This window comes from Mytilus californianus, unplaced genomic scaffold, assembly GCF_021869535.1.
Source record: "Mytilus californianus isolate M0D057914Y unplaced genomic scaffold, xbMytCali1.0.p SCAF_7, whole genome shotgun sequence".
Classification (NCBI taxonomy): Eukaryota; Metazoa; Mollusca; class Bivalvia; order Mytilida; family Mytilidae; genus Mytilus; species Mytilus californianus.
This window is the reverse complement of record NW_026262723.1, coordinates 12,093,697-12,107,777: the sequence shown is the minus strand read 5'-3', so window position 1 is coordinate 12,107,777 and position 14,081 is coordinate 12,093,697. Positions and strand designations below refer to the sequence as shown.

Genomic DNA, 14,081 nt, shown 5'->3' with positions numbered 1-14,081 from the left:
CGCACAGTAAAACTCAGTTTAAAAGAAGTCCGAGTCCGATGTTAGAATAGGTAAGAGAAGAAACTAAGCAACATGACAATGATACATAAACTAACAAAGGAGTACTAGCAGTTACTGACATACGAGCTCCAGACCTCAATTAAACTGATTGAAAGAATATGTCTTTATCATATGAAAATCAAGCACAATCCCTCCCGTTAGGGGTTTAGAATCATACCATCATAAACTATATGAGAAGAACATATCCCGTATCATGCCAACAACTGGTTTTAGAATAAATGTGTATATTTCCGATGCGAAGACCCTATGAGTAAATCAATATTAATTCCAAAATATGCCATCTTTAATGACATGACAACAGTATCGTAACTATATCCCTTCTGAATAAGTCTGTTTAAAGGTTTGGTTAACTTTTGAGGTGAATGACGACGTTTTTGTGCTTTGTATAGCATACTACCATAAAAGATTGGATTTGAAATACCTAATGTCTGCATGTTGAATTATATTTACGAATGATGTCCTTGCACCGATGATAAAATTTAGTAAATGTTTTGACAAGTTTGTGATACCGAAAACTCTGATGTAATAATTTTTCAGTAAAAACTATTTAAAGGTAAGATGATAAAAATATGCATTTAAATATTAGTTTTATTAGAAATCGAATTGATGTATGGTCATATATATATGAAAAAAAACCAAAGATTTGTCCGCTGTAACAATTTAAAACAAGACATTTTTTTTGTACTCTTTCGAAATATTCTGTTGTGGAATATACTTTATTTTTTGGTGTAATGCTTCATCCGTTTAATGTAAAGATGAAGTTTATCAGGAAAATGTCGAGGGTGAATATTTTAAAGCTCCATGTCTTCGTCTGTGATAATTAAATCAAAGATTAAAATGGCTTTGATATTTAGCTTAACATTTGCATAAATGTCCAGAGACCACATTTATATAAAAATAAGAAGATGTGGTATGATTGCCAATGAGTCAATTCTCCACAAGAGACCAAGTGAAACAGACATTAACAACTATAGGTCACCGTTCGGCCTTCAATAATGAGTAAAACGCATACCGGCATAGTCAACTATAAAAGGCCTTGAAATGACAAATGTAAAACAATTCAAAGAGAAAACTAACGGCATGATTTATGTACAAAATAATAAACGAAAAACAAATATGATATACAGCAACAATGTGGCGGGGTAATGTTTACCTGTCGCATATATCCCCTCATTTTTAAAACAATTGGTGATTTAACCAACAATATGTGTAAAAATGTAAATTATGTAAATTTACCCATATTTTCAAATCTATATACAATGGTGTTAAAAATCATGCCATAGAAAACATCAATCATAATCGAAACATGAGTGTATATAAAAATAAGAAGTTGTGGTATGTGTAGTCCACATTTAGTGATCAACATATTTCGTCCGGTTTATCATGAAATCACACACCCAGGAAGTTTAATGGACTCTATTTATCAGAGGCATTTTCCTGTCCATCCTTGACCTTCCCACGAACAAAGACAGTTAAATGTTTATTATGTCATTTCACTTTAATAACATGAATATTGACAGATAAGGATAATGAGATAGAAAAAAAAAAAAAAAACACCAAAAAACAATGGTATGGCAAAAAAAACCTTGTATATTTTAATGGAGATATATTCCTTTTAGAAATAGTAAAAGGTCAGATTATAACAATATTCAAATCAAATAATCGTCTTATTTAAATCCATATATTATTCGTCAGTTATCAAACAACTTTGCGTTTTAAATACTTGGTTTTCAAGCATCTACACAATTAACTTATGCATGCTTGTAATTACGAATCGTAAAAGGGAAAAGGTTTCTTCATTATGATTATCAGAAACATTCTAACTTACTGTCTAACAAACACATTTTGAACATTTTAAATGTATAATTGTCTTTCTATTTCTAATCACGAATGCAAGCTAACAAACTGTCTCGTTTTTAATGGTCAAATTTAAACTATGACTGTCACATCTATTACAGGGGGAATGCCACAAGAATATGCAATACCATCGTCAGGTCAATCAAAACAAAGATAAACTAGCACAGCCAAAGGCATTTATGGCCAAATAAACTCATCATAGATAACAGGATAGAAATTTTGTACGCCAGACGAGCGTTTCGTCTGCAAAAGATTCATCAGTGACGCTCGAATCAACAAAGTTAAAACAGCCAAATGAAGTACGAAGCTGAAGAGCTTTGGGAACGTAAAATTCCTAAAAGTTTTGGCAAATATAGCTAAGGCAATATATTCCTGGTTACTCAAGTAACCGCTTAATGAATAAGAAATTAATTTTTTTTAATGGTATCATTTTGATGGATAAGTTGTTTACCGGAATTTTGTACAAGGATGTATCCAAATAAAGTGTTATCCAACTTGATTATCGTGTGGGTTGAAGTAAGTTAGAATCAAATATCGAATGTTGAACAATTCCACGTTATACCTGTAACATAATGTAATGTGTAAACTAGTTTTGTTTTCTTAAGCCGCAAAATCCAACCAACAGCCGTGTATAGATGCATTATCAAGCTTTCAGAAGTAGCGAGCACATTTTAACTATGCCAAAAAATCAGGTGCTGTTTTTTTTCCTTGTACAAGTTAGGTTTAAGTTTTACGGCTTATGGTTTAGAAAAGCAAGTGGAGTGGTTTGTGCGTACGTAAAACTGGTTTTAAGTAAACCGCTCTATATTTTCTCTTTTACCAAGTCATGCTACCTTGACCATTTAGTGTTTGATGTTGTTTTGTTTTGTTTTGTGATTTTTAAGGAGTCGGGCATTGTACTGTGAAGTATTTTTGCGATTCCTGTTATGCCTTTGATGCAATATTATAATGCAATGGTACTGATGTTATTTAAATATAGTATGTGCTCACCTCAAATTAAAATATAATTTACATACAATTCGACTTGGCATAATCAGAAGTTTTATAGAGAACAAATATACCAAGGGGTGATCATATAATGTAAGTTGAAATTTAGACAATCAACACGAAAAGTATAGCGGAAAGAGAATTTAAGGACAATGCAAGATTCTTTTCATTTTTTCGAAGCTTATATATGAAATATGCCTCATAAGAATAAAGGAACAAGTCGGCAAGCATAGGGACACAGTTGGTTGCCATTTCAATGTCATTTGTCTATTGAAAGGTTACAAATATGGTTTTATAATAAACCATAAAGACAGGATTGTGGTAATGTCAAATGCCATGATTGCTTTAACTGCTTGATTAAAGTTGCAGAGAAAAAAAGATAAATTAAACACAATAGTCCCCATTTCACACACAAATATGTGTCAGGAGAAAAAAAAAAACCATTTGAGTCTCAAAATATGTATGTGGTAAATACATGTGTATAATAAGTATCCATATATAGTATCAGTTTGCGGAAATGTTTGAATATGCTATTTATGTCTGTTTCCCTGGAAAGTACTTCATTAAACTTTAATTTATTAAAACTTTTGTTCTGGATGTGTGGTCTCCATGTCAAAGGGTTTGTTTTCATATTATAAATTTTTAAGTAGAACGACAGAAATCTATACTCACGGTAACGTTCACAGATTGTTTGATTGAAGAAATTATTTACAAAATTAACACGACATGCTAATTACGAGGCACCCCTATGATGACCGATTTCGTGCTGCGTTTAAAATTTGATTCTGTCGCCTTCGGACCATTAGATCCGTCATGTTTTTTTGGCTTTAGATCTTAACATATCAGAATTGTCTTCTGATCTGTAAATTTACTGGTTTGTCCTATTCATAATTGTGAATTGTTTTACTAAGCATGGTGAGGACGTTTTCCCTTCTGAAACACGCGGTCTCCGAAATTTTTGAGTTCATACGATTTCCGAGTTTTTTGTTTCTTACCTTTGGTTTTATGTTCTAAAACGATTTATGAGATTAGAACATCTGTAAACTACTGTTAACATATTTTCTTGTTTCTGTAACATAGTTTTGAACTAGATTCTTTCCCAAATAGAAGTGAGTTTTGAAAATAGATTAAACCAATAAATGGTTTGAACGGTTTGATTATATAATTATAGATAGTGAAAGTATCTTATGTAAAATTGAAATAATCAAAGGGCACAAAAATGGAAGTAAACATTTAATATAATTATTAGAATGTTACCTAATTTTCCATTAAATATCTACAGAGACTTAAGACTTTAAGACTCAAGAAATATAAGCACGTCCTAACTTTCATGATACAAACTTGACATACGCATCAAGAACCCTACAGGTCAACAGTTAACCCTACCACTCTAGAATTATGAGTACTTCTTGATACTTGATTAACACACACACACACACACGACCATTTTCTTATCTGACTTTACGAGATATTTTTTTATACTCATACAAAGAAAATATATAAATTTTTGTCGACAAAAATTTAAAAAAACTTATATCTATAGGACCACATACGCGGAAAATATGATAAAAAACCCAGAGAGTGAAGTGTTTGTTTTTCTTGTTTTCTTCCCATTTTAATTTTTCAGAAATATCCCGTGCCTACAGTTATTTTAATTATTTATTATATATATATTTTTTTTCTCAAACTTAATCGCTGAATTGTAAGTGTATTTCAAAATTATAAAATCACTAATATTTCAAAATTTGATCAAGTAAACACCCATACCAGCAATAACTTGCCATGGCAGGAACTATTACTTTTTTGTTATTGTATCAGTCTGATCGAAATTAATGTTCAACACATAGATATGACTTGTGAAAATGTGTTTATAACTAATTGACCAGAAAAAAAAACCCCACGCTCTTTCGGATTAAAAAAAAAGTTGTATATAAATCGGTCCAGTCAAGATTAGAGTGTTTAATAGTTCTCTAAACGATTTACATGTATTTGTGAAATACTTGTTTTCTGCTTTCTTAATACACAACTTTTAATATAGTCACAGTAGCCATACTTTTAAATGTTCCGTATGAGTCTATAGGTAAATTATATAAAACAATTTGTGAATAAACTCATCATAGATACCAGGATTATAATTTTATTCGCTAGACGAGCGTTTCGTCTACAAAAGACTCATTAGTGAAACTCGAATCAAAAATGTTAATAAGGCCAAATAAAATACGAAGTTGAAGAGCATTGAGGACCCAAAATTCCGAAAGGTTTTGCCGAATACAGCATAGTTGATATATTCCTGGGGTAGACAATCCTTAGTATTTCGAAACATTGAATGTTTTGTTAACACATGTAACAGTTAATTTAACATTATAACCATATCAATGATAACCCATGTCAACATAGCACTGCTGACTTCAGAAGTGGGTAGGTGATACCATGGGGATTTTACTAACAATTTTTATTTTTTTTTGTATTTGAAAGACTTACCTGCGTTTGCATATCTCAATGCAAAGGTATTTAGAATTAAACAATATATAGCAATCATTATTGCGTATTGTTCCAGTCCACCTTCATTGATCGAAATAATTCTTCCGGTTTCTCATGAAATCAGACAGGAAATTTAATATACAGCACAAGATGTAGTTGTAAGAGGTTATTCCGGTCCACCTTTGACCCACACAAGAAAACATACCCCATTTGTTTATTTTGTTATTTTATTTTAAGAATTTGAATACTGATGCAATCAATAAAAACATTATTCTGGTATACGCACCCCTTTATATTTCGAAGAAATATGTCCCTTCTATAATAGGAAAAGGTAAGATAAAAAAATGCAAATCAAAACAAATCAAATCAAACATGTTTAACCCCGCAGTATTCTGTATGTGCCCGTCCCAAGTCAGGAGCATATAATTCAGTGGTTGTCGTTTGTTGCTGTGTAACATATTTGTTTTTCATTCATTATTTTGTACATTAATTAGGCCGTCAATTTCGTTTGAATTTCTGTGTCATATGGTCTCTTGTGGAGAGTTGTCTCATTGGCAATCATACCACATCTTTTTAAGAAAAAATCATATACCTATTGACACTTTATTGCATTTTATATACTTGGTTTTAAGAGTACCAAAACGCATATGCATGTTAAGATTGAAATGGGAATGGCTGTTCATCAGTTTTGAAAAATGTTAATTAAATTTTAGTTCACTTTATTTTATACTGCTATTACTTTTTTTCATTTTTTAAACATTCTAGCATGCGTTGGACGGAATATATAAATATCTTTTCATTTTCATTTAAATATGTGTTACAGGGGCATAAAAAAGTGTATAGAGGTACCATCGTCAAGTCAATCTAACCAATGATAAACCAGTACAACAAAAGTCGCCAAAGGTCAACTAACCGTTTTATAAATCAAATCATATGGCATCGTTTCAATGATCTGGGAATGTAATAGAAAAAAACAAAGGATATGGGGTATCCATCCATGACACAAAATCAGTACATGCACAGCAAAAAACAAACAAAAAGGAAAGGAACAGCGCTTTTCTTGCTATTCTTAATATCATAGTCACAGAAGGGCTTCAACACGGAGCAAATAAACATTCACCTCAATGTACCGGAATTGTTTACGTTGATATAGCTGAAAAACCAGCTTCAAAATACTATCGTATGGTATCGGGGTGTTACAATCTGTGATTTATAGTAAGTTGAGAATTGATATACAAATAGTTTATACACATTTTATTGCCATGATTGCGAAATACACAAAAGATTCTGAAACAAGTCGTTCCAATATACAAAGGTACTCCTCAGTTAATAAACAAGCATAATAATACACATGCATCAGCAAAATATATATAAAGAAATATCTTTAAAGACACAAGATTCAATTGTATGAAATAAAAAGGCAAGAAACAAGTATATTGCATGATGCAGTTGTCTAATAAGTATATTTCAGAAAATAAATTAAAAAAAATAATCATAAATATGACGATCAAAAAGAGAGAAGAGATTGTAGAAAAAAAAAAAAATAATAAAGGAAAAATATGTTAGTCAAAACGTTTTGTTTGTTTGATTTACAATTAAACGTCTTCAAAACTTTTTTTTTAATCATTTAGGAAGTTTAGAATTATTTTCAGCTGTTCACGTGTTAATGACAAAACGGATGTATTGAGTCTTCAATTATCAAATTACAAAAGCAACCTGGTTCGTTCACAAAGTAAAAAAAGGTAACTATGTATTTTATGTGGCCTTAGCTTTTTTGATTCGAGTCTTTTGTAGACGAAACGCTCGTCTTGCATACAAAATATTAATCCTGTTATCTATGATTAGTTTATTGATCAGCATTTAATATACTACATCTATGCCGGAGTTAAGTATGAAGAATGTTTAGGAATTTGCAACTAACAGAATAATAAAAGGGATTTTACAATATAAATTGTATATATTGACATTTTAAAATCTATCTATAGTGTTTTTCAGATAACATGATTAAAAGTGTTAAAAAGTCTGGTTGAGTAGGGGTTTATGAGTTTGAGTACAGCTGTTATATGGTAAAAGGTTGTCGATAATCACTGTTACTTAGAAATTTTCTTCGAGTTGTCCTATGTAGAAATGGAGGTAACTAGTCATATGATATTGTAGACAATTTTTGTTATAAAATTCAAAGAAAAAACAAATTTTCCCACTGTAATTCAAAAGGCTTCCATCCAGTTTCAAAGTATAGTTATCAAAGGCAATACAAAGTCTATCCATTAGCTGAAAAACATTTTTTTTTAAATCTCGATTATACAGTTTTTTGGGGATTCATATTTATTAACTACATGTAGTTATTAGTTGTTTGTTGTCAGGGCCATAAGCTATTGATGTTTTATCAGCAGAGAGTCTGGAGGGACTTTAACTATTATTCGCAATATCAATCTAACCAATGGTAAACCAGTACAACATAGGTCGCCATAGGTAAACTAACCGCTTTACAAATCAAATCATATGGCATCAATTCAATGATCTGGGAATGTAATAGAAAAACAAAGGATATGGGGTATCCATCCATGACACAAAATCAGTACACACACAGCAAAAAACAAACAAAAAGCAAACGAACAGCATTTTCATTGCTATTCTTAATCTCAAAGTTACAGTAAGGCCTTCAACACGGAGCAAATAAACATTCTCCTCAATGTACCGGAATTGTTTACGTTGATATACCTGAAAAACCAGCTTCACAATACTATCGTATGGTATCGGGTTGTTAAAATCTGTGATTTATAGTAAGTTGAAAATTGATTTACAAATAGTTTAAACACATTTTATTGCCATGATTGCAAAATACACAAAAGAATATGAAACAAGTCGTTCCAATATACAAAGGTACTCTTCAGTTAATAAACAAGCATAATAATACACATGAATCAGCAAAATATATATAAAGAAATATCTTAAAAGACACAAGAATCAATTGTATGAAATAAAAATTAACTATTATTCGCAATATCATTGATATATACAATAAAACAAGAGAGGACCAAGAACAGATCCTTGCGGAACAGTATCTATTATGTTTCCTGAGTCTTATAGACAATTCATTACCATTACTTCTAAGATGTGTCTCATTTAAATATATTTCAATACATTTAACAGACTGACAGAATATCCATAGTCTTTTATGTTCTGGACTGATCCCTTATGTCAAACACAATAATTTTTTTAGAAATAACACTAAAACAGAAAAAAAAAGTTTTTATTTTATCCTAGAGCCTATCCGATATGGTGATATATTTCTCTCATGGTTGTACTGTTGAATGACCATCCTCAAAGCCAGATGAATATCGATAGACAAAAGCATCGTCTTTCAAATAGTTAAAAGGTAAAATAACAAAAATACCTAACTGCAAAGGAAATTCAAAACTGAAAGTCCTTTATAAAATGGCAAAATCAAAAGCTCAAACACATCTAACGAATGGAAATAATTGTCATATTTCTGACTTGGTACAGGCATTGCCTTTTGTAGAAAATGGTTGATTAAACCTGGTTTTATAGCTAGCTAAACCTCTCACTTGTACGACAGTCGCATTGAATTCCATTATATTGACAACAATGTGTGAGCAAAATAAAAAGACATAACAGGTATAAACGTCAAAAATTGGGATACAGCAGTCACCATTGTAATATAGTTTTAATCACAAATAAAACAAATAACTGTTTCAATAAATAAACACAAAATGGCATATAGACAAAGTATAAAAGCAAAAATGAAAGACAATAATTCAAAATTGACCATAGCACAATAACACAATACATACTTACTTAAAATAAACATTCAAAAGTTTTATTAATACAAGTTAACAAAGAAATTGTTCTATAGTTAGTTGGATCTGACTCCATCCTTTTTAAAATAATAAAAGGGCAAGGTGTAAAGATTTACATGGATAGAGAGTTGACCACATTGCAAAGAAAAGATAAAAACAAATTGTAAAGGTTTACATACGGTTGATGCAGTATACTTTTGTCATATTATGACTTATGTTTTCGTTTCCAATGGCTTTATCCAGTTCAGGAGTTTCTGGAACAACTTTCATTTCATCAAATGCAGATTGTCTCAATGATTTTCGGTTCATATATCAAAATTTGGCGGCGTTAGATCGATATAAGATATTGTCAAAAAAATCATCGAGTAAATTCGCTGAAGGGGAAGAGTTTTAATTTTAAACCCGCCTTTTATTTTTTTTTAAATAGGTTCCAAATTTCTTCGTTTTACCCGAATTTTACTTATTGAGAAACTCGTTTGCTTTCGTATAGTAAGTTATGCAAGGGTCAGACACGGAAACATGTTAAATAGTTCAAACTAGAAAACCAATGTACAAACAAATAAACGAAACACAAATATAATAGGCAGCGACCAACAACAACCACTGAAATACAGGGTCCTGACTTGGGACAGGCACATACAGAATGTGGTGGGCTAAGCAGCCCCATCCTCACCAAAGACAAAGGAACATGGACAAGATAGGAAGTAAACAAAAAATGAAAATGGCTTGATTCATTAGATCGACATAAAGCACAAAGATTATTGACAAAAAGTTTAAAACTTTCAATTAACCTTCAGTAAATAATGGTATAAAAAAGAATATGTGGTGTGATTGCCAATGAGACAACTCTTCACAAGAGACCAAATGACACAGAAATTAACAACTATAGGTCACCGTACGGACTTCAACAATGAGCAAAGCCCATACCGCATAGTCAGCTATAAAAGACCACGAAATGACAAATTAATGTACAAAATAATAAACGAAAAACAAATATGTTACACAGCAACCAACGACAACCACTGATTTACAGGTTCCTGACTTGGGACAGGCACATACATAATGTGGCGGGGTTAAACTAGTTTGAAGGCGCCAACACCCCCCTCCCCTAACCTGGGACAGTGGTGTAACAGTACAACATACGAACAAACTATAAAAATCAATGAAAAAGGCTTAACTCATCAGATGGATACAAATAAAAATACATATAACAAAAACACAGAGTGGACGTGGCCGGGTACTTGTACATCCCAACAACAAAGAGACACTAAGTACAGATCTGAGAGTACTCGCAGTTACTGACAGCTAGTTCAAAGCCAATAACAACTAATAAGAAAAAATCATGCATCTAAGACTAAATTATCAATCAGTAACATCCAACATCCAACGGATTTAGTGTAAAGACGTCATAAACAGTCAGAGAAAAACATGACCATGTGCAATGCCAAGATACAGGTATAGACAGATTGTAGAGCCATGAATGTGCATATGTATATAACAATAATATTTAGTTTGCTTTTAATTTACTGATAACAAAATCAATGTTGATACCAATAAACACAATATTCAAAGATCTTATAACAGTATTGAATTGGTAACCTTTTAGAATAAGTTTATTTAAAGGATCGATAAGTTTACCAGGATCGTTTCTAAATTTCCGGGCACGGTAAACAACATATCCGTAAAAATGAGGATGTGCTATCCCGTTTGAAATAAGTTTTCTACAGGTACAACCAAACTTCAAAACCAAATCTTTATATCTATGGAAGAATTTAGTAAAGGTTTTAAGTAATTTGTGGTAACGAAATCCCTTACTTTAAATAATTTACCAGTAATACATAGATTATGTTCATTTAAATCCAAAACGGTACAACAGACACGGGCATAGCGAACGAGTTGAGATATATAAACGCCGTAAGATGGTGCCAAAGGAACATCAGCATCCAAAAAAGGAAAATTAACAATAGGGAACGAAAACTCGTCCCTTTTGTCGTAAATTTTAGTGTGGAGTTTCCCGTGTAAAACTGAAATATTTAAATCTAGGAAAAGACAGTTATTATCGTTTACATGTTTACATTTGATTTATTTAAAGTAAGTTCCTTTGGGTAAATTTCGGCAGTATATTTAGAAAATTCTTGATTATTTAACGAAAAAATATCATTAAGATAACGGTAAGTGTTGTTGAATTTATCAATTGAATGCAATTTAGACGGGTCTTTACTGAGTTTGGTCATAAACTGTGATTCATAACAGTACATGAACAAGTCTGCTATTAAAGGAGCGTAATAAGTGCCCATAGGAATACCTATAACCTGTCGAAAAACTTTGTTGCCGAAACGTACATAAATATTATCAAGGAAAAAATTAACAGCTTCAATCATCTCATCTCATTGTCTTAGATCGGTAGTTTGTGACCTTTGTCCTTATGTTAGTTATGTTTTATAATACGTGAGGATCTGAGTAGGTAAGCCTTTTCAACTGATTTTGCAATTTGTTTCTATGTTGTGCTGTTACACCAATTTCCAGTTTAAAGAGAGGATTGCTCGTTTGCTAATATATTTTCATTTTTGTCGCATTGTTTACATACCATGTTGTCCGCCATATTTGTTTTTCGTGTATTGTTTGAGCGTAAATCAGATCTTCGGTTTTCACATTTTGTTTTTTTTTTGTAGTTTACTATACAGTATGGGTTTGCTCTTTGTTGACGGCTACACGATAACCTTCAGCTGCTTATATCCAAGATCAGTAATCTCTGATGAATAGATGTCTCATTATGGAAATCATACCACGTCTGCTAGTCCTAATATTATAAGTGTTTTGGTAGAACGACTGAAATTTAGATCTTCGATCGGATAAGTCATATTACAATGGTTTTCACGGGTTAATCACCTAGCTTTTCGTTCATATATATATCATGTAGTAAGAGTGCATTAAGTAAAATTGCAATAACTAGGCGGCTCTAAAAACTAAAAATATCATATAATATACTTAGAATGTAAACTTATTTCCGAATAAATACCTTCAGAAGTTTAATTACTGTAAAAATGCAAGCACTCTTATGATACAAACTTGACCTACACATCAAGTACCCCAAAATCAAATCAGCATATAACTCCCTTACTCCATAACTCTTAGTACTTCCTGCCTCTCATAAAACACATGCAATGAAAATTTTCTTATCTGACCTTACTAGACAATTGTTTACAAAAATTCATTCATTTAAACCATTAGGAAATAAGTGAACCCTTTTTCAAATTTATACAAATGAAGGTTAAAAATAATCAAATTGACACAACAGATATATCATATGTATGTACAATTGTATGATCAGCTGTGAACCAAATATATCGTAACAGTCAAGTAAGTACAAATTGCAGCCGCAGTGTCAGTTCAGTTCATTTGACATTGTATGTGTCTGATTCGGGTCTGTTTGTCGTAACTGTGTCATTTAATGTATTATAAACATCACTTGATTCACCATGGTCATACAGGTCATCATCCTCTTTAAATTTCTGTCGTTTTTCACTAGCAGTAAACACGTAGTATTCATCATCCCCCATTACATCATATATTGATGAATCTTGTTGTTTCATTTCAATCATTTTTTCTGAGTCTCCTAAATGATTATCAATTCCTTCTTCTGTAACATTTACTAATTTCCTACTTTCTTCTGGAATGGTAATCTTAATTGGCTTTGAGTTAGTATCAGGCTGTCTCTGAACAACACCTACATCCATATTTTCGCGTTCTGTTTTGATTCTGTTTAAAAATTATTTATTTGAAAATCAAGACAACAACAAAATAAAATCTCATGACAAAAAAACATCAAAAACATCATGCTACATTAATTTAGGTTACAGTAATTTACCATTGTTTAAATCTCATAAATCGATTAAAAAAGATACACAAGAATTTCAAAAAAAACACGAACGGGTACGTCGATTGAGTAAGCGTCCTCCTGCTATTCATGCGTCACCCGCCATGCCAATCCATACTCAGTCGGAATTTCACAGTTGGGAATAGGACACAATCAGTAAAATTACAAACCAGAGGTCTTTTCCGGAATTCTAAAGATCTTAAACCACGAAAACTTATCGCTTGTGAGCCGGGACACCGAAACATCATATCGGTCAAGAAATACGTGATGATGACCGATAAACTTATGCAGCGTCGATTCCACTCGTTCTTCCTCTTATCTCTATTTGAGTAGTTTTTGTATAAGGAGCATACCCTTATTAATGAAGTCCATACAGTGTAATGATGCATGAGCTTAAGGTATAAAATGAGATGTGTAAACGCCATACTATGGGCTTTGTGTATGTTACTGCTAAGAAAACGGAAGATGATTAGTAGAAAGTTGAAATCATTATATTAGTCATAGATTTTAGTTTGATTTCGTTCATCTACGTCAATACCCAGAAAAAGCTCAAGATATGGAGCAGAACGTTCTAGTTTGGGAAGTATCCTTAATCTCAAGTTCACTGGTACATATGAGATGCAAGCACTCACTGAAATAAATGGTTATTGAGGGATAGGACATCACCAATATTTCTGAAAATGAAATTAAAGAGCGAAGCAAGATTTTATTTTTTGTCTCTGAAAAAGATTTGTAAAATTCTGATTCATATGAGTAAAAAAAACAAGTCCGCAAGTCGGATTAAAAAAAATAGTACCCATTATAATACCGACTGTCTGGTGAAATATCAATCATTTAATTCAACAAATATTTTGTCGATCAAATATCCCAGCATTGTTAATTGAATCAGTATGGTATTTTACAAAGTAAGATTTTTATGATGCAAAACATGGCAATCGTAAATACATATTCCTGTATTTGTTGAAAAAGCTCTGTTTAATTAGCTGATCTAGTCAATA

At 31.7% G+C, this 14,081-nt stretch overlaps 1 protein-coding gene across 4 annotated transcripts in view; it reads right to left on the bottom strand.

Moving 5' to 3' along the window:
• Positions 1 to 14,081, bottom strand: part of LOC127708343 (uncharacterized) — a 177,423-nt gene that overhangs the window by 81,922 nt on the left and 81,420 nt on the right. Inside the window, exon 9 of one of the 4 annotated variants that reach the window (XM_052213202.1) lies at positions 8,191 to 12,965. The exons of the other annotated variants lie outside the window; for them this stretch is intronic. Within the exon in view, the coding sequence (XP_052069162.1) occupies positions 12,602 to 12,965 (364 nt within the window). The 3' untranslated portion in view covers positions 8,191 to 12,601. Of the gene's footprint in view, positions 1 to 8,190; positions 12,966 to 14,081 lie in introns of those variants that run through there. 4 annotated transcript variants of the gene reach the window in all.